The following is a 26017-nucleotide window of genomic DNA, read 5'->3' as shown; positions in this document are numbered from 1 at the left end:
AGGCCTCTTCTTTGTCTGTTTTTAAATCACTTCTTAAAACCCATCTATTTTCCTTGGCCTTTGACACATAGTGAATTGTTGATTTTATTTTATTTCATTTTATTGTTTCTATTGTATGCTTGTCATTGTCTTATGTCTTTTAATTTAATTTAATTTGTATTTTAAATGTATTTTTATTCTATTGTGTACAGCACTTTGTTCAACTGTGGTTGTTTTGAAAGTGCTTTACAAATAAAGTTGGATTGGATTGGATTGGATATTTAAAAATGCTAACGAGCTAAACATCACCAGCTTTCTGTAGAATTGCAGACTCCACCTTTCAGGCTACAAACCAGACTTCCAAACTCTGGAAATTTAAGCCAGAAAATGGTCCTTTCCCTCCAGAGAGGTGAACTTTCGGTTTAATTTTCAGTTTATTCGGCTTTGCGTGAAACCGTTCAGGTGTTGCTCCGACGTCTTCTAAAGGCTGGGAAAGCCCTGACCATGACCGGCAAGGTGCTCACCTAGCAACAGCAATATTTTTACCCGGTGCTTTTGTGGAACAGCAATAATTTAATCCCAGTCTTCTGCCAGTCGGCTTCGAACTGGGGGACCAGTACATTCAGAAATTTCAGACTTTCTCCCAGATCCAGCTCTGCCTACATCCACCGCATTTCTGAGGGAAAAATGCAATCAAATGGAGAATTATAGATGTCCTGAAGTCAGCCCCTTGGTTTAGGAAGGAGAATGAGAGAGAGGAGTCACAGCAAAGGTGTCTACAGTTCAGGTATTGCATTTCATGAGAATCGATCCCCCGGATGTTAGAGACACTTGGCACATGTATGACAGCAGTGGTGGGTGAAGACCCTCAACAGTAGTCCAGCTAAACAAGAAGACAGCACCGGGAAGAGCCCGTCAAACATTCATGTTTTCAGTGTCTGAAGTCCAGGAGGTCCAGCAAGGAGCACCCGGGTCAGTCAGAGAGTCTGAACCAGCACCGGGAACAGCAGGGAGAGGTGCTCGGCGCCTCGGATCGGGAGTTTGTGTGTGGTGTAGAAGTGGATGACCTCTGGGATGGTGTCAAAGGGCGGGCTGTTCTGTCCCAGGATGTACTTGCCGTCTTTACACTGAGTGAATTTCATGTGCATGAAACCCTGGCAGCTCCTGTGAGGGGAGAAAAAATATGGATTGAGTCAAGAGACAAAGGGAGAGTGGGAGGCACTGAGAAAGAAGGGTCGGGGAGAAACGAGGGATGACATGAAATGTGGGCCACATAAAACATCGCACAGCCTTCCACACACTTTGTCACATAATGACACAGTGGAAGCGACAGCCGGATTTATGGCCACGTCTTCCCTCCACCGTCAGGTCATGATTCTGACCAACATTTAACAGCGTGTCACAAATTAGGAAGGAAGGCGACGCTGTGATGAATGGATGAGCGGAGTAATAACACACGGAGGAGAAGTCTGAGAGTCAGAGACGGATGCTGTGGACTGTGAAAGTGTCTGAGCCCAGAACCGCACCTCCCCTTTAAGCGCAGCAGCCGCGGCGGCGCTTCCCCTTTAAGAGCCAGCCAGCCGTCATGATGTACGTCTAATTATAGACGCAGAGGGAACGACGAGGCTGCAACCGGTCACCATAATTGTCATTGTTCTAGTAAACCAAATTAAATTTTGAAGAGCAGTGAAACCAAAAGCGCTCGCTGTGACTACAAACATCCGGCGGCGTGTCGTCTCTCCGGCCCGCAGAGCGCCGAGACGTTTCAGACGCCGGACTTCAACCAGTCCGGTTTGTTTTATGGACTCTTTGTATGTGGTGGAATATTACAAACCTCCCACTCCACCTTCACAATACATGTTGGCTTAAATCTGGCAGGAACGCCTGTTTCGGTTCTGACTCACTGGACTCCAGTAAACAGTCATTCCTTCCATTGTTCACACTCTTGAGGTAGGTGTGGTTCACACTTTCCAAGGAGAGATAACACCAGTGGCAATAAACACATAGATGCTGATTGTTTTTTCCACACAGTGTAGGCAGCATGTGCTGTAATCACACAAAGGTTCCTTCTACAGCTCATTCTGGCATCATCACAGCGTCTCCCGTCACAAACAGATTCACTGACCAACAAGAACGCCCTGATAAAGACTAAACTCCAGCTTCTGTCTAGAATGGAGAAAGTCTCCTTTTCTACCTACATGGATGTTGTTTGAACAGTTTGAACTACCTGTTCTACCTGTGATGATGCACGATCAGCCAGAACACCTAAACCACTGTATTGTGAGGATTAAAGTGTCCACGGCTCACCTGGCTAAGAGGTTTGACTAAGTGCTGGATTAACAACACCAAGAGGAAAACATACCGTAGAACTGGAACTCTAATTCTATATGCACACAGCTTTTAATGGCAAACAAAATGCTAAAGTGATATATTTGTGTTTAAACCTTCCAGTAAATGGCCTCAAAGCAGAGATGGTCACAGTGTACGAGACAAGCAGGCAGTTTTACACTCGGCCAATAATGACGCCATCTATTGATCTGGATTTGTGGTAATCAAAGCATTTTGAAGTGTTGGCTTCATTGAGTGTGAGTCTGATTCTGTCCACAGATGAAATGTCTGCAATGTGAAATATTTTAAACTGGAAAGCGAGTCAACAGCCTGTCGTAGCGTCTTCAACGTGAGCTGCGTTCAGTGCTGTCGATGTCACACGACACCTGTGAAGTGAAAACTGGAACTCGGTGGGTTCTTTCAGGAAACTCAGGCAAAGGCTGCACCGAAGCGACACACGCTGGAGGATGATTACAGGAACTGAATACAGCCCATCGAAGGTTTTCACCATCTCTGAGCTTTTATACGGAAAGCCAAAAGTGCCATAATTTCCCCAGTTTGCATGCAATAAACCTGCAGAACCAGAGCTGCACAACAAGGTTTCGGACCACCTATATAGGTGCTACACCTTGTATACAAGGTCTTTAATCAGAGTTGACTGCTGTTGGCTTCAACACTTTGAAGTGAAGTTGAAATTTCTGTTGGTCGTTCTAGTGTACCAGCTGTACTTGAAATGCTAAGCTAAGCTAAGCTGTTGTTTTGTTGTGGAGGAGAATGATTCATCTACTGCACCACCTGAGGTTCTAGTTTTGCTACCACAATGCAGCACTAAACAGAAATCTGATAAAAGCCATTTTATTTGTTTATTTTGTGAAATAAAAACTACATGACGGACGCAGGAAGCTCTTCAGTTCTTCAGCAGATACACTGAACTGATTTTAGTAACTTTAAAGTACTAAAGCGAGCACTGTGTACTTCCTATGGAAATGGTTTGGGGACGCTGTGTCAGCAGAAACTCAGTACTGATGATTGGGTGAAAAAAAACTTGATCAGGACCAAAACCGCTGCTTCTGGACCCTCTCTGCACACTAAGCCTAAAACCATGTAAAGAACAGAAGCTCAGAGTCTTTCAGATGTGATGGCTCTCAGTGCATTTTTATCTCAGCATTCGTCGTGTCGGTCAGACAGACAGAGTTCTTATAACAAACAGAGAAGCTGGACCAGACGTTGGGTTTCCTTGAAGCTACAGCTCAGATTGTCCAGTCATGTTTCTCTGAAGGTCGCCTTCAGCAAACACCAGTTCTTTCTTCTGAACAAGCAAAAGAACTTAAGCTCAGTCGATGTTCTGGACATTTCACTTCTTCCAAACCTCACGTGTGCCGGCTGGGAAACCAGAACCAGAACTGACCTTGTCGCTCGAGCGAACACGCGTGTGCGTGTCAAACTCACTCTGCTCGTGTAAATGAGTAATGCATGAGCTTGTTTGTATGTCAGCACAACACGGCGACTCCCCCCCTCCCCCTCTCCCTGCCTAATTCCCTCCTCGTGTGTCCCACAGAAGGTAATTCATATTCATTAGTGATTATGTGGAGGATGATGTGTGCACTGAAGTGTGCTCTACCTGCCTGATTACCACTTAGAGGGCCCGCTGGGGCCGAGCAGGACGGCTGCAGGGAGCAGCCACGAAGGCAGCGAGAACAGAGGGTTGATGGAGGACGACGCGGGGCAGGACAATGGGACGTGGTAGCAATTGCAAGGGAGAGATTTGACCAGATAAGCAGTATTGTGCACCGCAAACGAGCATCGGGAGAGGAATCAGAGCAGCGGTGATGGTAAGCGGAGGTGATGGTGGAGGGGAGGAGGAGAGGGGAGCCAGATGGAGAGGTGTGGGAGACGGCAATATGAGATCAGCAGCTCAGGTGGCTTCACACACTCTTTGCACTCTCTCCTCAGTCATACGGCAGAAAGAAATGTGCAGAAATGTGCAATTATACAGTGAAGCTGCTCGTCTGACACCGGAGGCGCTCGCTGCCACTTGTTGTGGTGCAGCTGTGAGTGTTGGTGTCTTACCGGAGAGACAGGGAGTAGTCGGAGCGGTTGGTCTGGCTGTTCCTCACCAGGTAGCTGCACTCTTTGCACAGCGTCAGCAGTGACTCGGCCTCCGAGCGTGACAGCGAGCCGTGGTACCACCTGTCCGAACACAAAGACCGATGACATACGATGAGAAGTGGTCATGTGGAGTCCGTTATCACCTTTTCCAAGGACTGAAGGTACTTTGCTTCTCATTCTGGACAGTTTTAATTCACTCTGGGAGGATCTGAAGTCTCTCTGAACAGTCTTCATCTTGTTTTAGACAAATATTCAGTAATTTCTGGCAGGTTTCAAATCGGGTCATTTTCACAGGTTTTAGGTCAAAACAGCAAAAAACTGGAACCGTTTCTGGTCACACATCAGGTTCTACTGATGCCTCAACAGTTGGTGACACGTCGTCCAAAGACCACGCTCCAGTAGAAACATGGATCCAACCACAGACAGACACTGACAGGAACTTTCTGAGGAACCAGTTACACCGTTTGAGTCACTTTAAACGAATCTTCAGTAATTCTGGGCATTTTTTTGAGTAATTTTAAACAATTTCAAGTCATTTTTGACTCATTTCTAGACTGATTTGAAGTGATTTTTGTAGAATTTTGAGCCACTTTAGACATTTTTCAAGTCATCTCAGACAGTAACAGGACATTTATGGGTAATTTTAAACTGTCGACGTTTAGAAACTCTGTAGTTTGTGTTAATTTGAGTCTTCAAATTAGTTCTTTAGTTAATTTTTAATTATTTTTTTGTTCCCCGTATTGGTAACATTTGTGGGCTTTGGAAAAAATGTTGATTCCAGCTTTTTTTTTTTGTAAAATAAATAATTTTTTTCAAAATAATAATACATTTTTGAATTCTGTCTATTTCTAGCCGTGGTTGTGGTGTTTCCATTAATGAGCAGAACTTTTTACTGCAGTGAAAACGAGCCCACAGTGAGTAAGAATGTGGGTTCAGAGGGTTAATTACAGTCACATAGTGGAAAAAATAAAATCAGCTCTACGGTTTGTACCATTGGTCACCGGTACAATAACGGTACAACACAATGAACACGTCTGAAGTTTAATAGAAACATATAATGACTCTCTGGGCTCTATTATCACAGCAGTAAACCGTCAGCCTGCCGACACACAAGCTGCTGCAGGTTAAAGGATCACTACAGTTACTGCAGTTCATCCTGAGGGGGACAATGAATGTCACAACCACGTTTTACAGCAATCCATCCAATAGTTGAGGTATTTCTCTTGAACCTACAAAAGCCAACCTCATGATCCAGGGATTAACGAAGTCATTAAGATGCTTCCCAGCGGTACCATGAACATCTGCCATAGTGATGAGCTTTTACTGAAGCAGGTGTACCGACAGCCACAGGTTGACACCGACGCTGTTTTTCTGTTTAAAACTGAGCCGGAGGAAACCACAAAGCTCCCAATAGCCCCCGAGAGATCATCAGGGACTAATGGAGCATAATAATCAACCACCATCCTCAAGTGAATTCGCACACGCGTGTGTTTGTGGGCGCGACACAGCGGGCGTCACATGAGTCTGTGCTTAAGGGGTGTCTCCTGCTTGGATTTCATTAGCAAAACGGCCTTTTATGTGCACGCAAACAGCACATAAATAACACCAATGATGTCTGAAATTAAGACCAAAGTAAATGTGTGTTTTTAATGTTCTGACTTAATTAGTTCTCATTCTAACCTTGTGCAGTTCTGTGAGCTCCGATGAGCCACAAACACACAATCGCTTGGTTTTGTCCAAGCTCCTAACGGATCAGAGCGCTGCACTGAAGCAGGATTTGGTTGTTTTTGTGGATCTACAGCTTCAGTTTTCCTCAAATAGTCAAAACCACTTTCCTAGCAGTGTACTATAGATGCACGTGCATGTCGGCGACATTTAAAGCTCCAGATGATTACATTCACCTTCAGAAGAACCTGCACGATGAGGGTTTGGTTGATGTATTTAAACCTGGTTGAACCGTGCATCTCTGTCAGATAAGGGACTGAAGGTTGTTCAGATATTGAACCTTTCACAGCATTTTTGATATAATTTGATGTCTGCTGATATTTTCTTCTAAGACAGGGCAGTTCCATTATTATGCTGTATTCAAGGTAATTTAATTGATAGCAAGACCAAGACTGTGGGGTCTCCAGCATCAGCCTTCCTCAGATATTCAACATCACACTCATAGCAGTGTATTATAAAAGTATGTGCATGACTGCAACATGTACAGCCTGTGATCACTGAATTTAAACATGTGATCGAACGTTTCTCGACTTGGTTTGACACGTGGTCAAATATTAAATCTATTTCTGGTGCAATCTGACGTCTGCTGATATCATTTTTAAGCCCAGTGCTACCATGACGGCTATCTTCCTTCTAAGACAGGTGCAGCTCCTTTATGCTCACATTTTAAGTTAAACCATGACACTCAGTGATTGAACATCGAAGCATGTACACGTCTTAATCTGCTTAGACCAGGGGTGTCGACATCCGGTCCTCGAGGGCCGCAATCCTGCATGTTTTAGATGTTTCCCTCTTCCAACACACCTGATTCAAATGATCAGGATCGTTATCAGGCTTCTGCAGAGATGATGATGAGCTGATCATTTGAATCAAGTGTGTTGGAAGAGGGAAACGTCTAAAACATGCAGGATTGCGGCCCTCGAGGACCACAGTTTGACACCCCTGGCTTAGACCTTCAGATACAGGTGATGCTGACCTTCTACGGGTTCAACAAAGGACAGCGTACATACACCTGCTTCTCCAGAGGCAGAGTCGGGTCCACTCGCTCCCCCACCATCGCGAGGCCTTCGGGCGGCATTCGAAACTTCATCCCGCCACCCGCCAGCGGGCTGGACCTGGGCCCCAGGGGACGCAACCGGTCCGTGGGCGACGAGGAGCGGTCCCACTCTGCGCCATCGAACTGCACTGTTGGCAGGCAGGGACAGAAAAAGTGAGTCACATTATTTGCACAGCAGTATGATCAAAAGGGATTAAAGCTCTCAGCCGGACTCCGGTAAACATCAGACATCCGGTTATTACAAAACCACGCATGCAGCAGGGAGACCTCTCACGGATGGGTCGCTCGACCGGACAGCGGCTCCGACAGCAACGAAATGATCGCCTCATTTACCGCCATCAGTGTTTTTATGAGTCCAGGAGGGCAGGCGGAGGCGCTTCTTCTCTGACCGGCTTTGTCTTGCAGCAGACTTTGCAGATCACTCGACTGCACTAATACCGCTCTGGAGCAAATTACACGTACAGACTGAAGTGTTATTTACCCATCCTGCGCCTGATTTTTGTGAAATTCAATCTAGAGAACTTGTAATTAAACATTAAGTGCGCCACAGCACTACTAAGTACACGAACGCCGCAGACGTCCTCATTTGCAGAGAGCTTTTCATGCATGGGTGACGCAAAGAGAGGAATATGGCTGAGAAGGGAGCGCTTTCAATTCCCCGCGTCCGAGGAATCGGCAGGAACAGGCAGGGACGGATGCAGGTGCAGCAGATGCAGGCCGCTGGGGGGAGGACGGAGGGTGGAGGTGGAGCAGATGCAGGACAACAGCGTGGGTCGTGGAGGTCAGGCCGACTGCATGTGTATGTGTGTGTTTAGGCTGATAAAGGAAGGCGAGGAAGAGGGGGAGTGGTGGTGTTTTCAGGGTGAGAGGTCACCTTGCTCTCTGGCGGGGGGCTCCTCCTCCAGCTGACCCACCGGGGCAGGCCAGGGCAACTCCGACAACTCCCTCATTTCTAATAGAGAGAGGAGGGGGAAGCGGGGAGGGGAGAAAAAGGGAGTAAGAAGACAGCTGATGGGTTTGAACAAGAGAAGCGCTGATGATGTAGAAGAAGTGATTTTAAGCTGAGGAGGTCAAAGCGAGGAGAAGGGGATCCCTGCTGAGGGTGAGAGAGGCGGCATGTGTGACAGCGAGTCATGAAATGTGGTTAACTACACCTCCTGTCATCAGAGGAGGTAATACACTCCACCTCCTGCCTCCTTACTTTATCTCACATGTGGGAAAAACACAGCCAGAGTGCTTCAGACGCTGTATTTACAGTAATTTATCACGGGAGATAAGACCAAAGAAAGCAAGGAAGATGAAACGGAACAGGAGGAGTCAGCGGCTCAGTTATTTATAGCCATCTGAACAATCCACTTCTTTAAAAAGCGGTCCTTTGGAAGCAGATGCAATGAAAACAAAAGCAGCTTCGTTGGCGGTGTGACAGCTGAGGTGCGTGGGGGCACAAACAGTGTTTCACTGTCCTACCTACAAGAGACTGAAAATAGCTCGTTAGAGCCGCTGGCAGGCGAGCGTCTCCGGCACCGTGTCATTACTGCAGCCTCTCACACACACACATGGACATTATGCATTTTGCCAGTTTCGCGCTGTACATTTCGGCTCCTGCTCGCGGATTACAAAACAAATAAAAGGAAAAGAGGGGTGACATCTTAATGAGCCGACAAATCCAAAGACCCCCCAGGCCCGCGACATCAAAGGGGGCCATTTGAATGGGCGTTTGGAGAGAGACCTGGGCTGTACATACATGCCTCTCTCCCTCCCTGGTTAATTATTGAGCAGGCAGACACACTCCGCCACTTTCTCTGGCTCTCCGTGAATTATTGATGCATGGCGCAGCACAATGGCCCCATCTGGAGCGGGCCGCACCTCCGCCGAAGCCAGGATTAAAGTGTGGCCTGGCACTGCTCGGTGCACGCAAACACGCAGGTCCACATGCACATCTGAAACACCGACACCGCCGCCGCCGCCACATCACATTTCACACCTCTAATCGTCAGCTGAAGACCGAGAGAGGAAAGACAGAGCGCACAAAAACAAGCGAAGGGAAGCAAGAAAAGAAAGAAAAAGAGAAAAAAAAATGGACCCAAGACAATTTATTGCAGATCAGAAATGCGCTCAGCCATCTGAAGGAGCGATAAGCTCAGGTGGTGGCGTGCCACAGGCGGAGGAGGAAATCCCATCAAGATTCTGGGTTGTTGTCGTTCCTCTGCTTTTATTGTTAGATCTTATAATTGCATTTCTCCTCACCGAAAAAGTTCTAAAAATCTACCAGAGGTGGTGAAATGATTTCTGCTGTCGCATCCCGTCTGCAGGATTCAGCTCGACTTTAAAGACAGACGAGCTTTAACAGCAGATTTTACTCTTCATGGTCTAAACGGACACGAGACTCGTTTCAGCCAGTTTCATTATTCTTGATCAACTTTCTTGAAGCAGATCAATAAACTAGTGGAGCCTCTGGTGATGGTGTTTTGGTTGCATGTACTACTAACCATCAACCAGCCGGGTTCACTTCAGACCAATCAGACACTGAAGTCTCATTTCCAGCATGAAACATTAATAATCAGACAAACAAGGACCGAAGTCAGACTGTGGGATGAGTTGGAGCCTGGTGGGATATAAAACTGAGTCATCTGCAAAATATGGACCATGGAGCACCAAGCAGGAGGGGTTGAGTCATGAATGTAGAAGTGAGAACAGTAACGGACCAGGAATAGAGCCCTGAGGTCATGTCTTCATAAACTTGCTGTATTTTATGCCGTCAGCCAAAAGCTTCTCTGTATACGATGGAAGTTACACAGAAACAGGAGACATCGGACTGAATCCCTTTAAATACGAGCTGGAAAACGCTCCCTGTCTGGATTATGGAACTAAAACCAGTGAGTTTCTGGCTCTGGAGGTCCAACACTGAAGGCTCAGTGCTGCTCAGATGTTCTGTTAAGAACAAACAAGAATGAAAAGTGGAACTGGCAGACGCATTACAGATTGTTGAGTCTGGCTCCTGTAGCGACATTACCAGGTGTGTGTTGGGTCACCGCTCAGTCGGTTTGTCTTCACAGGGATTCGCTGCCACAGGCTGATCAACGTGCTGCTGAGTTCGCATCACTGCAGCAAATCTCAGGCAGGATGAATCTTTCAGATTGTGTCAGATCTATATCAGCACACTGTTTGTGTACCTCCCATACTTCCTGGGAATCTCCTGTATGTCACTGTTCGTTCCTGCTGTCTACCCAAGTCTCCTTTGTTTATAACCTTTCAGAAGGTGGTTTAACCTGCAGCCTGTAGAAAGTCATCAACATACATTTATAATCACAAGTTGGAAGGGGCCATCACAGCTTTGATGGCAGGATGAGGTGCTCTGTCGTCCTCCTCAACCAACATCTGCTCACAAAAAGAGAAAAAACAAAAACAGCGTAAGAGTGAAGTGCAGGAGCAGCACTGAGCTAAACCTGCTCTCTTCAGGTTTGATGCCAGTAAACAGCACAAAGCGTGAGCTGATGTCCAGGGTTTCAGGGCATCTCTTGGTCTGTTGGTGTCCTGCTTGTTCTTCCAGACGTCTCCGGGCTGCTCTATGACTCTGTGCCTAAAGTCAGCGTGAAACAACTTTTTATTAGGTTTGATAAACGCAGACGGAAAACAATGTTTGTAAGCTGCAGCTCAGAAAAGATAAATCACGTCGCGCACAAACTGGTGTTCATATGAGCTCGCAGGAAATGAAACTGGAGATTTGGAGAAGCAACTTCTGTGAAAACCGTCCAGATAACACACGAGTGTGACGGCGCTCCTCGAGGATCCACATCATTCTAAAACAAGATAATAATTATCTCAGTCCGTCGGGGTTTAGTCACAACTCCGGACTCATGAAAGATGAACACCGGACTGGAGGTCTGCTGAGTCCGACACACGGAGCAAACTGGTTTACAGGAGGTGGGATAGTAATGGGAGTACTGGGTGGCAGGTGTGACAGTGAGAAACGAGTTACATGGCTCACGGGTCAGTCGGAGGCCCCTCAGCAGAAGGTGGCTCCGGCTCCCAGGGAGGTCGGGCTGACTCTGGAGCTACTCAACCCAATCCTTGCTTCAATCATATTTTAGAACAAGTGGCTGACTTGTGGGATTTTGGAATTCACTGTGTGCCCACGTGTGAATGTGATCGATGTGGGGACGGCGATGAGGGTGACGGACACCACGGTGCACAACCACACAACACAGTCCCTTATTTTACATCCTAATGTTGGCAAGTACGAGTTTCATTTGTGTTTATGCTAAATTAGCAGATTTGATCAGACGAGCTGCAGCTTGTGGCCTTCATGCACTGGCACACTTTTGGGCTTTATGATTGAAAACAGGTTCAGAATCGGAGGATGGAACGTGTCGTCATCCAGATGATCAGAATAATCTTTGTCTTAAGGTTAACCCACATGTACATTACTGCATGAGGGCACAAATTACAACTCCATGAAGCCAACTAGTCCTACACTGTCTTCATTTCTGAGCATAAGATGCACTCACTCCCTCTGCTGCAAAGCCTGGACGTGCACTCTAACACACATGCAAACCGTGTGGGAGCTCCTGGCTTTGATAACAAAGGACTCACACACGCATGCACACAATCTCACACCATGTCACTCATTCCCTAGCGGGGAACATCTGGCTTCCATTCACTTCTAATGGGAGCCTGTCATCCACAGATGGCTGTTTGCGCTTCGTTCGTCACTACGACACAATGAGGCTCACCAGGCTGGTTAGACAGCGGCACGCTCACGCCTCTGATTTGTATGTAAAAGACATATCTATGCTGAAAACAGCAGAGTGCTTTTCTCCCGTTTTTTACCCCAAATGCTGGAACAGGTGACAGCAATTTGTGTTCTCACTACCTGCTAACGATTAGCGAATGCGATCTGAGGAGGGGAGGACTGACCAGAGCAGGTTTCCTTCCTGTGCTGCTCACAGAGGACACTTGGGTGACGGATAGCTGACTTTTCGAGCACACCAGCTGTTTTCTGTGTCCTCATAATTAAGGAGGAGCAGACAAAGACAATAGAGCAGCTTCATTAGGTCCATTAATGAAGACATCTGTTTTCCACACACCCCTGGTATCCCGTCTCTCTGCGCACAAAAGGCCTGGTTTAGGAAAAAAAAAACAAAAAAAAAAGCCCCATAAGGACCGACAATTACCCCCTTCTGTCAGCCACAGGGGACAAAACCCAACAGGCATTCACACAAGTTTCCCTTTTTCAATATGAATCTGCACCATATTGATTTTAATTTTAAAAGCATGGTGCGTTTCTGTAGAACCTTCTCGGCGTATCCGTTCTCCAGACAGTCATTAAATCCACTCCCCTGTGGATTCGGCCCGTCTCCCTCTTTTGTGCTGAACATCCCTCTTTCTTCATCACTCCTCCTTCACCTATTTCCCCTCTAAGTGGGGCATTATCGCTCTTTCCATATTCCCTCTCTCCTCTTCCTGTCGCGCCCTGCTCCACTTCTATCATCCCCCTCCATCGCTCATCATGGTCTGGGAGGGGGGTACACAAAGGACATGTCTCCCCATTAATGTCAGTGAAGGTTTGGGCTGAAGGAGAGAGAAAATCAGCAAGTGGCAGGAGAGAGAGGAAGGGACAGGAGGGAGCAAATGTGACAGAGAGAAGAGAAAAAAAAACAGAAGGAGGTGAGAGCAGCCACAGTCCTTCTACTGTGCCAGTAAATTGATGAAGAGGCCGGTCAGATGCCCCCAGGGCCTGCTTAGAGCCACAGAGAGCAGCATCAATCCAGGAATGGAAATCTCATTTTCTTTCCCCCCCCCACTTGCTTGCATGTTTGTCTGCATGCACACAAACATCTAGACTCACACATCCACTCACACACTGTACGTAGCTCAGAAACCTCGTCTTGTCAAAGCACAAGTATGCAGACGCAGCGCACACACACCATCTGTCAAGGTGTCTCTGCAGCCTTCGCTAAACTGAGCTTTCTGTGCTGCTCCGTAACACTTTCAGACACCTTTCAGCATCCGGCCTGCAGCGACATTCACAGGAAACAGTCTAATGTAGTAAAACTATTAAAATAATTCTTTGTTGTGTCTGTATCTCATCTCTTCAAATCGTTAGTAATCGCTTCTTCGACTGCTCCCAAAGTCTCCAGCCATGAATGCTCCTCTTCTCACTGTTTGCACAACAACTTCTTTCAGTTTTCATGTGGAAGCGCGACACTACAGCAGAGACGCAAACAATATCTGCTTCCTCTGAAGGCTGCCGTCTCACTCTGCTGCCATTTAAGACGACACACAAAGAAATGCACAACTTGGCGCTGAGGCACTTTGAGCTAAATGCTAACGGTGACAACGCGAAGCTGGTTTGATGTTTTAAAGAATCAGAATTCTGATCTGATGATGAAGAAAAGTAGAGAAGCTAAGAGGCACCGAAACCAGCAACCAGATCCGACAGCAAATCATCCCATACGTTCAAAACATGTGACTAAAAACCAAAAATGTCAGCATCACCATGGCACTAAGCTTAAAAATAAAGGTTCTAACTGGAAACTGGTTCTTCGCAGTGATGCCCTTTTCCAGTTAGAACCTTTGTTATTTAGTTGAGTGCCATCGTGTTGTGGCAAGAGATGTTTAAAAGAACTATTTCTTTAAACAGACTCCCAAAGGTTGCCTTAAAAACCATCAAAAAACGTTTCCTTTCAGCACCGTAATCAGCTCACCAAAGAACTTCAGCAACAACAGATTCTTCAAGGTACCGTCTTCAGGACAGTTCTCTGTGGACCCCCCTGGTTCCACTCTGGTAACAGGACTTGATAGCTGCTGAAGCAAATACAGTCCGCTGTAAGAATCTGCAGCATTTCTGATGAATTCTATTTAAATATAAATTTAAACAAGCATTTTGGGTTCTTGGTCAGCAGCGTACTGCAGGACGCTGATGTTTAACGACCAAAAGATGAATCAGTTAATTCAGACAATAATCTGCAGAATAATGGAAACGATCGTTAGTCGCCGCTGACATTATTTTACGCTACGACCTGCCATCAGACCAAATAAAACAGAACTTTTGGTTGTTAGAAGATGGAGATTGGTGCTAACCCAGAACCAGAGAGCCTTCTGGAGAATCATTATTTCATTAAGTGGAGGAAGTCATTCGGATTCATTTATTTCTTTGGCGAGCTTCAAACATCCGGACAGAACGTGATGACGTCCATTCAGTGGGAGGACGTTTCTGTCTGTCAGGCCAAATGATGCCGTTCCTCCTGCCTCGCCGTGAGAATGGTTTAAAACACAAAGAGAGAGTCTAGTTCGTACGTACGTGTCGTTTTCTTCGCCTTCCTATGAAATAAAGCTGATTTGAATATTAGAAACGTTGCATCTGAAAAGGAAAATAAAAACAGAAAAGCAGCTTCACCTTCATGTCTGTTAGCGCTGCTCATCTGAACCTGCACCTTTCACCAGCGTCTCGCTTTCAGGACGAACACGACTCTGTGCACAGTCCCAGCCTCTTTCTGCTGCCTAATGAGCAGCTGCACTGGAACAAGTGGAGGATAAGTGCTTCACTCAATGGCACCATAACAGTAATTGCTGGGGGTGGCAATGTTATTCATTCACCTTCCCCATCCAGATTTCCAGTTGATTTGCGGCTCTCTCATCATCTTCTCCAACACAGCTCATCGCCGGCATGGAACGGCTCAAAGCTGCTGTTGTGGACGCTGAAGAACACCTGAAACACTCACTCAGCTGTTCATTAGGTGTGGTCATCTGAGAGCTAATAAGATGATGCCTTTCATTAGCTTGCTAATAATGCCTAATGGCTACCGGGGCGATCTCTGGCTGCTGGACTGTCTATTAACATCCAGGAATTAATGACTGCTGTAATTTGAGCTGGACGGCTGTGACTGGTGACAGCTCTCTAACACTGTAATTAAAACCCAGCGGACTGACAGAGGCCCGTGGCGTCCGACTCCTCGGGCAGCAGAAAGCTCTCAGAAGTGGATTCAGTGCTTATTTCTCAATCACATGGAAGCAACTCAATGCACTTCAGCAGGTAGACGTAAACTGAGCATCAGAATCTGGAAGAAGGGGTGAATTAGTGGTTTTGAACGTGGTTGTTGGAGTCAGATGGGCTGCTGTCACCAAGCTGCTGAGGATTTCATGCACAACTATCTCCAGGGTTTACAGAGAAACAGGAAATATCCATTAAGAGGCAGTTCTCTGGGCGAAAACAGAAATGGGTTCCAGATGATAGAAAGGCGACTGTGACTCAGACAACCACTCGGTACAACCTCGTATATGCAGACGTGCAATCAGAGACGTAGACGTGCAGCAGCAGACCAAACCAGGTGCAGCATCTGTCAGCTACAAACAGAAAGCTGCATCACCATTAACATGGTTTCACCAGAATTCAGCATCAGAAGACTGGACCAACGATGAGTCTCGGTTTCTGCTGATCGTCTGGTCAGAATCTGGTGTGAAATGAAAGCATGGCTCGTGGTTAAATGGTGTGGGGGATGTTTTCTTGGCACGCTTTGGGCCCCTTTGCACCAGCTGAGCATGGCTTAAACACCAGAGCCTCCCTGAGCGTTGCTGTCCATCCCTTTATAACCACAGTGGTCCATATTCTGACGACTACCAGAAACAACCTGCTGGAACGTCACAGAGCTCAAATCATCTCAAACTGATTTCTTGAGCATGACAATGAGTTCAATGCTCTCCACAGTCACCAGATATTAATCCAGTAGAGCGGCTTTGGGATGTGGTGGAACGGCAGATTAGCACCGCGGATGTGCAGCCGACAAATCTGCAGCGACTGCATGATGCTTTCTAGGGATGGAGCGATGTGGGTTTTTCACGGCCGATGATTGATAATCAAGAAAGACAGATGACGATCTTCTGAGCTGATATAGATTACATGTAATGTTTTAACAGCCTGTGATAACCAGGATTCCTATCTGAATATGTAAAATAGAAACAGGAGTGATTGAATCAGGACGTTTAATGTGAGATCAGCTGAGACTGATCAGTTTGTCTGCTGCAGCTACATCTGCTGCTCGGCTCTATTTTATTAATATTTTAGTGTTTTATAATTTTTATTGCCCACTAAGGCTCATATCTGAAAGGATTATTAGTTATTGTTTATCAGACACTGTTTCAGGTTCATCTGTGGCTGCCTGCTAACTAACAGCTAGCCGTTAGCGTAGCATTAGCCACTGTGGGAAGAGCTCATTCCTGATGTTTTGGCGATGGCTTGTGTTTTTGTGTTTTTATGTTTTTTCTACAGTTTGTGCAGAGAGAGACATTTCTGAGACCGCAGAGTGACGACAGACAGAGAAGCAGCACGTCTAATTTATCAATAAATTGGTTAAAAACATCCAAAAAAATACTGGTACCAATAATCGGAAAAATGGCAAATATCGGCCACGACATTTGGCCTAATCGTAACGCCTTCATGTCGACATGGACCGAAACCTCTGATCAGTGTTTCCAGCACCTCGTTCAATCTACAGGAAGAAGAATGAAAGGAGCTCCAAGCCGGTGCTGGTGTTCGATATTCACCCAGATTGCCTTTAAACTAATCAGGGATCTTCTGTCGAGAAGCTCCTGCAATGCATGCAAAAATCACCGTACCATATGCACCGGCGCCCCCTCCCCACGCCCTCCCCTCGCCCTCCCCTCACACTCATCTGCGCCAACACAACCTCTTCGCACCCTTGAATTAGGTGCCGGGTGATAATCAGAGCTGGGAAACCTCATTGAGAATCCACATGTGTGTGTGTGTGTGTGTGTGTGTGTGTGTGTGTGTGTGTGTGTGTGTGTGTGTGATGATGAGAGGCTGCTGGCAGATCGTGATGCCCCCCCCGCCCCCCGTTGGCCCTGTAGCAGGTTATCTGAGTGAGGGTGTCACATGTGGCGGGCGGGCGGGAGCGCTGAGGGGACGGCCCTGTCACCACGGCGCTGGGTATTTGTGTGAGGGAGTGCGCCTGTGTTAGCGGATGACTGATTGCACCCCGCCACAACGGCCCCGGCTCCCCCTCCGCTCAGTTCGCCTCACCTCGCCTCGGCCCCCGACCATTAATACTCCTCACTGCCCCTCCCCAGTGTCGCACCGGGGCTCCGCAAACATCCAGCGAGCCGCCACCGTAACCTTGGGCGTCCCCTTTTCAGCAGCCTCTCTATCCCTTCTCTCATTCTTTCCATCTTTCCCCCATCTCTTCCTCCCCACCCTGGCGTGTGGGGGCCTGTGCCTAGCAACGCTGCGAGGGTCTGGGAATATGGATTAAATGTGAGAACGGAAAATACTGTTTGTGTGTTTACACTCCAGTGCCTTGGTCTGCTCAGACAGACAGCACGCCGGCTCAGAGTGCTGACTCCAAATGGAAAAAACAAGGAGTCGGACAACTGGAGCTGCACAAGCGTTTCCCTCCACTGCGTTTGTCTAACGCTGCTGTAAGCGCCGCGCTGCAGGAGCGCGCTCAGTGCATGTGGCACGAGAAACCTGGAGAGGAAGAAAGTGGCGGCTAAAGCGGGAGTAAGTGCTAAGTAGGTGAGAGGTGATCTTCACTCCCACATAACTTACAAGGTCTCCTTGCTGCTGGCGCGATTCGAGCACGACGTAAATTCAGACACGAGCGTGCTGACCGCGGCTATCTTATTAGCAATGGATCAGTCACGCACATGTAGGCATGTAATTAACTGAGAAAAGAGGGGAGGGCACCACGCGGGGGAGGGAGGGAGACGAGGCGAGGTTGATTTATTATCCCATCACCTTGACCTTGGTGACTTGGAGATGCAGCTCAATTAAGCCAACTTGGCCTTGCATGCCTCACACTGATCCACTCCTAAATGATCTATCCGTCCCCTCCTGCTTCTTCATCACTCCCCGTCTCTGCTTCACTCCCTGCTTCTAATTACATCCACTACATGGAGCACAAAGGGATGTGATGCCAACTGCAAGTGCAACCTAAAACACAAGAATCCTAAAAGTGCAGATAATATAATGAATGTGAGAGAAAGCTGATGTGCTCTTTTTGACTCGTAGCGGCACACGGGTCGCCTCAGTCAGCTCTGATGAACATCTCAGAGGTTGTTGTGACTGCAGCCACTCACACGTGTCAGAGCACCAAATCAATAGTCACCAGAAGGCGAATGGAAAAAGAGAGAAATGTGTCCTTCAAGCTGCGCCGGCGAGGGTCACAACACTCTCCACTCCCCGCTAAAAAGGGAGCTTTGAAGATATGATGATGATGATGATGATGGGGGGGGGGCAATACGACATTAAAGGTCAGAACGGTTTGGTGGTTATTCCACCATCGGCAGTAGGGTGCTGCTGCAGAGGCTCTGACCTTTAAAAAACGCCCTGGTCTTGATCATTTCCTCTATTTCTAATGAATAATCCCTTTGAAAAATCTGCTTTGTGAGAGACCTCCTGGTGCCAGCCTGAAGCTCCAGGAGGCTCCTGTCGTTAGCTGTAGGGATTCATTGTTTTGCTTCACAGACACCTTAATACAGTGGATGATCGCCAGTGTGTGGGCTTTTTTAAAAAAAAAAAAATTTTTATTTGGCAAAACAGCCTTTATTCTTGGAGGCTGTTTATTGATCGAAGCTGAAAGAGCCAAAAGAAATCAGAGAATCCAAGCACGAGGAGCGTTTTGTGATTCACCGCCTCTTCAAACCCATGAATCCTCCTTAAATCTGGCATTTTAAGTACAAAATGAAGCTCAAATATGATCTAAAATGCAATAAAAATATATATTTTCTGGAGAATTTGGACGTTTACAGCTGTTGTGGTATTCCAGTAAAAAAAAAAAAAAGCAGAGACAAGTGACCCCGTCCACTGGGAGCTTATTGATTATCTGCCGTTGTCAGTCTTTGCTGCTCTTCGGTTTTTGTGGACTTTACTACCAAGGGTACCGCAATCATACCTGCGAAGGCTTTGGAGATGTGGTCCTTCTTCCACTCCCAGGGCTGGTCGTACTCGTCGGCCGGTCTCTCGTCGTCTTGCGGCAGCCTGCTGCTCTCCTTGCCCTCCTCCGGAGCTTCTCCGTACATCAAACCCGATCTCTGGCCTCGCTCGTCTTCGTAGGGGGTGTCATAGAGCTGCACGCCTCCTCGTGAGCGTCCTCCTGCCGTGCCACGCTGCAGCTCTGTTGCAGAAAAACACAAATAAGACACAAACATTCATGGATTTGTAGAATATTAAGAACTAATATTTGATCGTAGCAATGAAGCTCCTCTAAAAAAAAGAAAGAAGAAGAAGAAGCTAATATTATTGTGCATTAAAAATTCAAACAAAAAGAGCCTGTTGAGCTCTGACATGACTAGAATTAGAGAAGAGGGACAAATTATGTTTGCACAGCTTGCCGTGGGCTCAGAATCCCATATGGGGGGCTTAGCAAGGCCCCGGGCTGGATGCTGAGCAGCAACAGTCGACTCCCCCTCTTCCTCTTGTCCAACCTGAATCCCAGCAGCGATCGAGCACGGCTCAAGAAAAAAAAAGCATCCGCAATCCCTTGTTAACATTTTCATCACTTTCTCTGCGGGTTCCAACCAACAAATGCTTCTCGGCACCTGCGGCTGTTTTATGTGGAGTCAAATATGACCGTGAGATAAAAGGCTTTGAGACTATTGATCCGAGCCAGAGGATAAAATCTTATTTCGAAAATGCATCGATGGGAGCTTCTGTGCTTGCGGCAGTCGGTAGGCGTTTGATTTGCTGACCCCTTTAGAAAAACGAGCGGTACAGGAGAAGGAGAAATGAGAGAGTCGGCATCTTCTTGATGCACTTAGGTGAGAAGGGAAGGTTACGAAATGGAAAGGTTCACCGGTGAAATGCAGAGAGAAACTTTAACCTTCACACGACAAGACGCTGCTATTGGTTAACCATCACCATGGTGACCAAGTGGTGGGGAGGCCCTGGGGGAGACGGGCCCCGAGGTTATAAAGGAGGGAGGGGAGGTGAGGAGGAGAGGATGTGAGGAGCAGGAGGGGAAGGGAAGCAGCGAGGAAACGAGGGTGGGAGGGTGATGCTGGAGCAGGGGGAGACAGGGGACTGTCAGCATTTGATGTTAAGTCATTGAGACAGAAGCACAGCGGGGCTGAACGCTGCTCTACCTGCACCGGGAACCCGCCGTGTCGCTGCAGCCCGGAGTGGAGAAGATGAAGGTCGGGAGATAAAAAAAAAAAATACAAAGCCACGGAGGAAATAAAAATCTGAAATCCACAGGAAAACAGCAGCAGGAGGTGTGGTGGGATTGGAGGGGAAGGAAAACAGCAATTTGACAGATTGACGGCAACATGCAGATGTGTACCAGCCAGGAGATCAGCATCTAATGGAACAAAACCACCTGAGAGCACCGGAGCCTTCTGAAAGCAAAGTTTTGCAAAGCACATAGGTGTCTCTTCAGGACAGTCTTTGCTGAGAGATAATTACTATTCCGATCTCACATCTGTTTTGCTGCTCTGCTGTTTTTCTAATGAGCAACAACAGACAGACAAAAGCCGGCAGACAGACGGCCCCGGAGTGACAGCCTCGATTCAAAGTCAATGAAAGAGCTGCGATAATGCTTTGCAAAACGCTCCGCCATCACCGCTGTGAATCTAATCTCCCCAACGGCTCCATCCAGCTGCGGCGACAAAAAGATTTTCTTCAAGGTTCCTCAGTTTGAGGAGGAAAGGGGACGTTCACTTACGGCCCGATATTATGAACTTCATTTGACGAGCAAAAAGGGCAGCGCCAATGTCACCGGGAAGAGAGGGAGAGAGAGGACGGGGCATGAAAGCCGCTAAAGGACAAATTAGAGTGACAGCCAGAGACTCCCCTCAGGGCCAGGGAGAGCCCTCGAGATGAAGAGAGATGGAGGAAGCAGGGATGGAGGGGGGAAGGCCTTTTACACTGAATGACTGAGACAGAGCAGGGAGAGAGCAGAGGGGGTGAGGGGAGGCAGACAGAGATGTTAGAGGAGGAGAGACAAATGGAAAACGATAGATGGGAGCTAGACGATGTGGGAGAAAATCACTTGGGAGAGGAGGGAGGGGGTGGGAGGCCAGGACTGGATAGACTCTTTAAAGGAGCATTTCATGGAGGCTGAGGGTCGATCCAGGTGTGATGAAGGGAAACACGGCGGAGAGGAACCGTCGACTGGCAAATAAAAAGGCCCAGCAGCAGCGCATCTGGCATTAATGTCAAAATACTTCACCGGGAAAGAAAGAGGAGCAATAAAGACAGATAATGTTATTGATCACCTCAAAAAAATCGCTGACAAATTCCACATAATGGTGCAGTTGCATATTTTATTCATGATTTAATATGCCTGAAATGCAATATAATACCTGACTCTCAGGTAAGAGCTTTGGAATTAACCCCTTAGGATGTCCAGCTACTCTCATATTACGCGTCTGAATTAATTATATGCATGTTTAGGATCACTGTGGGAGGAGATAAAAGATCACAAAAACATGCAACAAGCTCAGCATCCTGGGATTAGAGCCTTCCACTGACCTGTTATGACCCTCTGGGCTTCATATGGCTCCATGTAGCCGTTGTTCTCACAGGGAACGGGCCTGAGGTCCGGTTCTGTTCGGTGGTCCAGTCGGGCGTCAAACGGGTCCGAGTAATCCGTGTCCCCCGCCAGCGGAGCAGACGGCACCACCTGAAGGACAAAACAGTCGTGAAGAAGGAGCGCTTTGTTACGGAACATTAACTCCATCCCTCGAGGGGGCGTGAAAAAAAAAAAAGAACGAGCTCAATATAATGAATAAAACCATTTAAAAAATATTTCTCTCTCGGAGGCACATGTGCAGGAAAATGAGCCAAAATGAAAACGGTGCGATGTAATTGCTTCCAGCCACCTTCTCTTATTAGCATTTTTGTGAGAGCTGCACATCAAACGTCTGAATGAGACGCTCGAGTTTAAGCATCCGAGGACGCAAGTGTTTCCTGATAATTAGGAAAATTCAGACGAGGTGAGAAGGAATCATGTGTTCACTGAATGGCCTGATCCAAAACTTTGGAGTCGAGCCACTCCAGGATAAAGAACCTTCATGATATCACGACACCACAACAACACCGAAGAAGAAACTATGATGTTGTAAGAAAGCCTCCTGTCCCGGTCTGATCTCATTTTTTGGCTGGAAGGAGAGACTGCAGAGATTAAAGAGGGAGAAATCTGGTCGGTAGCATTTGTTCCTTCATGCGAGCGCAGGAGGGAAACAGCGGTCACCTGGCAGCGTGACAGCTCCATAGGCAGCCATATGGTCACACACACTTATACTGTAAAGAAAAAACAACCCAGAAACACACACATCCTTTGTCTCTCAGCCTCTACGACAAAGGAAATCACTTTCCAAATTCCAGCTAAACAGGCACACACCCCCTCTTCTGAAATTACATCCTAATCCCGTGTTGATTCTGTAACAGGTTATCTATCGATGCACAGGAATCTGCAATGTTAATTAGAGTGCGGAGGTTTCCACAGACCCTGGGAAATTAATGAGAACGGGAGGAGAAAGGGGAGAGCGGCGGGGCGGAGAGGGGAGCTATTGACTCCGGTTAAGACTATTACTTCAATCCACTTCAGGAGTTTTCGCACTTGTAGCATTTTCCGTGAGCGGAGTCATGGATTTAACTGGCAAAACCCCTGAAATACTCCCTAACTTACTCAGCACATGTGAGTTAATGCGTGGACCAGTCCCCCTGTAAAAACCTATACCTCTGCCCCAGTCAGTCTCTCCCAACATCTGCCTCATTTGTTCTCTGCAGCTGTTTTCTGCAGCAGAACCCTGATGACACAAACAGCACCAAAAGGCATAAATTACAACCTCCCAGCGGCCTCTGAAACATCGCCACGCCGTATCCGGCCCCCGAACATCATATGGGGTCTCTTCTCTCTCGCAGCTTGCAAAACCAAACCCCATTCATTATTTATGGAAGGACATAAACTCAGGGGACTGTGACCCTCTATGAGTCAGTGGTCCGCTCAAGCCATCAATAATTCTTTCTTCCATCTCTGCGAGTGAATTTATGGAGCTGCACAGGATGTAATGTGATTTATTTAAACAATGCATATTTGTGACATGCATTAGCGTTCTCCTGCTCATGGAGCCTGATCAGTAAAGCTGTCACGCTGATGTAAACGGGATGAAAGAGAAGTGGGAGAGTGGTTTTTATTTTGTTTCCCATCAACCCCTTCTGCTCACTTTGTCATCACAAAAGCTGAGAATCTTACAGGCTCTTGCTGGTCCTCTAAGGAGATGGCACTGAGGAGGATCTTGGTGCGCCCCAACTCCTGGGAGTCCACTTTGATCAGTCTGTGTTTGGGAGACTTCATGTCCACGCTGGACGACTTCATGGGGGATCCGTAAACCGGCGTGGCCGGGTCGGACGTCCCAGACTCCCCCCTGGATCTGCTCTCTGAGTCCTCGTAGGGATCTTCGAAGTCGAGGTCCCTCTGGAGCCGATAAGCTTTGAGGATCTCGCTCTCGGTGTAGTCCGGAGTGGGCGGCTGAGGAGGAACCTTCCTGCCAAAGCTCAGGTAGTCTTTCAGCCACTTGGCCATCGCAGCTTCCAAACGTGCTGCTGCTGCTGCTGTGAGGTGGAGTGAGAGCAGGAGGCTGCAGGGGGCACACAGGGACAGAAACAGGGTTATTGCCTGACCTTATTTCTCTGGAGATGGTGTGATTGGATTTGCTCTGTGGGGCTTTTATGGTCTGACAAGACAGTCCAAAGATTAAACAACAATTCTATTCCCACTCTGACAATATTAATCCACAGGTCCTGATCCTCTCATAAGGTTTGAGCGGGGACCATCCCCTGCTGCTCACAGAACCACGTTCTGTGTGGATTTTACATGTGACAGTAAACCGCACCGACAGCTGGGCTTTACGCACTCCTTTTGTTTTACGCAGGGAGCAATAACGTGTGGCATCTGGACTTTGCCCAACGGCTGCAATTACATTCACACCCCAGCAATAAAGCCCGACTTTAACACGGTGGTATAAAAGTAAAGACAAAGACTGGAGGAGACGATTACAAAAGTCATGTGGAATCAAAAGAAATCGATTAAATTCAAACACCTTTTTAACTTTTCTCTTTGAAATTTAAATTAAATAGAATAAAACTATTTTAGCTTCGGTGCGGACTCGCTTGAGCCTGAAAATAAGCTCATTTAAACAATTAAACATCGGATTTAAATCCCAGAAAGCGCTGCGCACCCAAAGCGCAGCCACTCACCGAACCAATTCAGTCCCGGAGCCACTTTGAACGCTTTATTCCGCGTTTCTTCATGTCTATGCCAGTAAAACGACACAAAAGAGTGACAAAACCTTCCACTTTTCAATCCACACAAGCTCGAGAACAGGAGAAACAGCTCCTCTTTTCTCTTTTCTTTTTTCTAGCACAGCGCAAAGCAGCGACATCCACCGGAGCTCCTCCAGCGACTGACGGCAAACGTGCGAGTGAAGAGAGAAACTCAGCCGAGCGATTAAAGGGGAGGCGCTTCATTCCCTCTGGAATACCTCCTCCTGCTCCCTTTCGCAGTCAGCCAAGCGTTCATTCATTGAAATATCTGTACATCATAAGGCTGCGAACAGCAGACAGTCTGCATCCTCTTCCAGGAGATGAAGAAACCCAGTGTGTGCAGGGAGCGAACCAGCTTTGGCACGAATCTGCTCCAAGACATGTACATTATTTATCCGCATGACATCAGTGGAGAGTTTTCATGTTTTAGCTTCAGTGAATGTGATTTAAATGGTTTTCTTTCTTTGCCTTTCAGGATGCAGCTCCTGAGGGCTGAACAAAACTGCTTCTGTGTAAAAAGGTGCAAAAGAGAATTCAGATTTCACAAGTGTGGACACGAAACCTCTCCTCATCTCACACAAGATGACAAAACCACTGAAGCTTGTCCTCTCTGATGGAAACATAAAGCCTATTTTTGAGCTTCATCCCCTTTGTTTGGTGCCTTTTCATCCTCTCACAGATGTCACATTATCCAGTGTCCAAGGCTGTTCAATTGGATCTGAGTAAGGCCCATCTAACTCTGTTAAAAGACCCTAAATGCCTTTTTTTTCTTTACGACGATCGTGTGTTCACTTTCTCCCAGAGGCTGGAGGCTGGATGAGGTCATCAGGCTGCTGTAGAAGATCCACCCCCCACCACCATCCATTATCACCACCATCAGCATCATCCCATCAGGACCCTCACAGCTTCCCCATCTTCCTGCGCCAGGGTTCAAGAAGCAGCAGCTCCAGACCTAAAGGGAGGTCGTGGAGGTTAAAAACAAGCCCCAGGGTGTTTAGGAAAGAAACCTGAAGCAGCTGTGCAAGCGTGGCTGCAAAGATCTGAAGACAGGATCAATTTCACCACATCAGCCAAGAAAGAGCTTTCAGTTTTTATCTGTGGAAAAGACGCTACAACCCTCTGGACTCCTCTCCCTGTGTTCTGCCTCCTCTTTACCTCCACAACCCAAAGTCTGCTGTTTACGGCTGCAACAACAAACTCTCATTGAAAAAAATGCTCACGTTGCGACTATCAGTCATTATCATGTGTGAATGGGATCAATACGTTGTGCAAAAGGTCTTATCTGGTGGGAATTACATCTATTAAGTTGATAGAGATCTTGTTTGGACACCATACAGGTCTTGATATAACAAGACAATTTATTTTTGCACAATATGTGTTGACATTTTGGCTGAATAATCACTGCACCAAACACATCTTTTACCCCACATGGCTAAAAAACAGCAGGTTTCAGTGTCCTGTCTTCCTCCTTCTGCTGCCATTCCTTCCCTCCTTTGCTTTTTCATCTCTTATCAGATCTTGGAATCCACCAGTAATCT

General features: G+C 47.2%; 1 protein-coding gene across 1 annotated transcript in view; it reads right to left on the bottom strand.

Moving 5' to 3' along the window:
* shdb (Src homology 2 domain containing transforming protein D, b) overlaps nt 1–24522 on the bottom strand; it is a 27270-nt gene extending 2748 nt beyond the window's left edge. The window contains exons 1-8 of the mRNA XM_008295308.1: nt 24414–24522; nt 23410–23794; nt 21684–21834; nt 19108–19329; nt 8073–8150; nt 7152–7326; nt 4378–4497; nt 261–1143 (exon numbers count right to left, since the gene is read on the bottom strand). Coding sequence (XP_008293530.1) covers nt 957–1143; nt 4378–4497; nt 7152–7326; nt 8073–8150; nt 19108–19329; nt 21684–21834; nt 23410–23739 — 1263 coding nt within the window. The 5' untranslated portion in view covers nt 23740–23794; nt 24414–24522 and the 3' untranslated portion in view covers nt 261–956. The remainder of the gene's footprint in view (nt 1–260; nt 1144–4377; nt 4498–7151; nt 7327–8072; nt 8151–19107; nt 19330–21683; nt 21835–23409; nt 23795–24413) is intronic.
* Between the last annotated feature and the right edge of the window lie 1495 nt (nt 24523–26017).

Source organism: Stegastes partitus, unplaced genomic scaffold (assembly GCF_000690725.1).
Source record: "Stegastes partitus isolate 25-593 unplaced genomic scaffold, Stegastes_partitus-1.0.2 Scaffold1037, whole genome shotgun sequence".
Lineage (NCBI taxonomy): Eukaryota > Metazoa > Chordata > Actinopteri > Pomacentridae > Stegastes > Stegastes partitus.
Note: the sequence above shows the minus strand (reverse complement) of the source record. Positions and strands in the feature narration are given on the sequence as shown.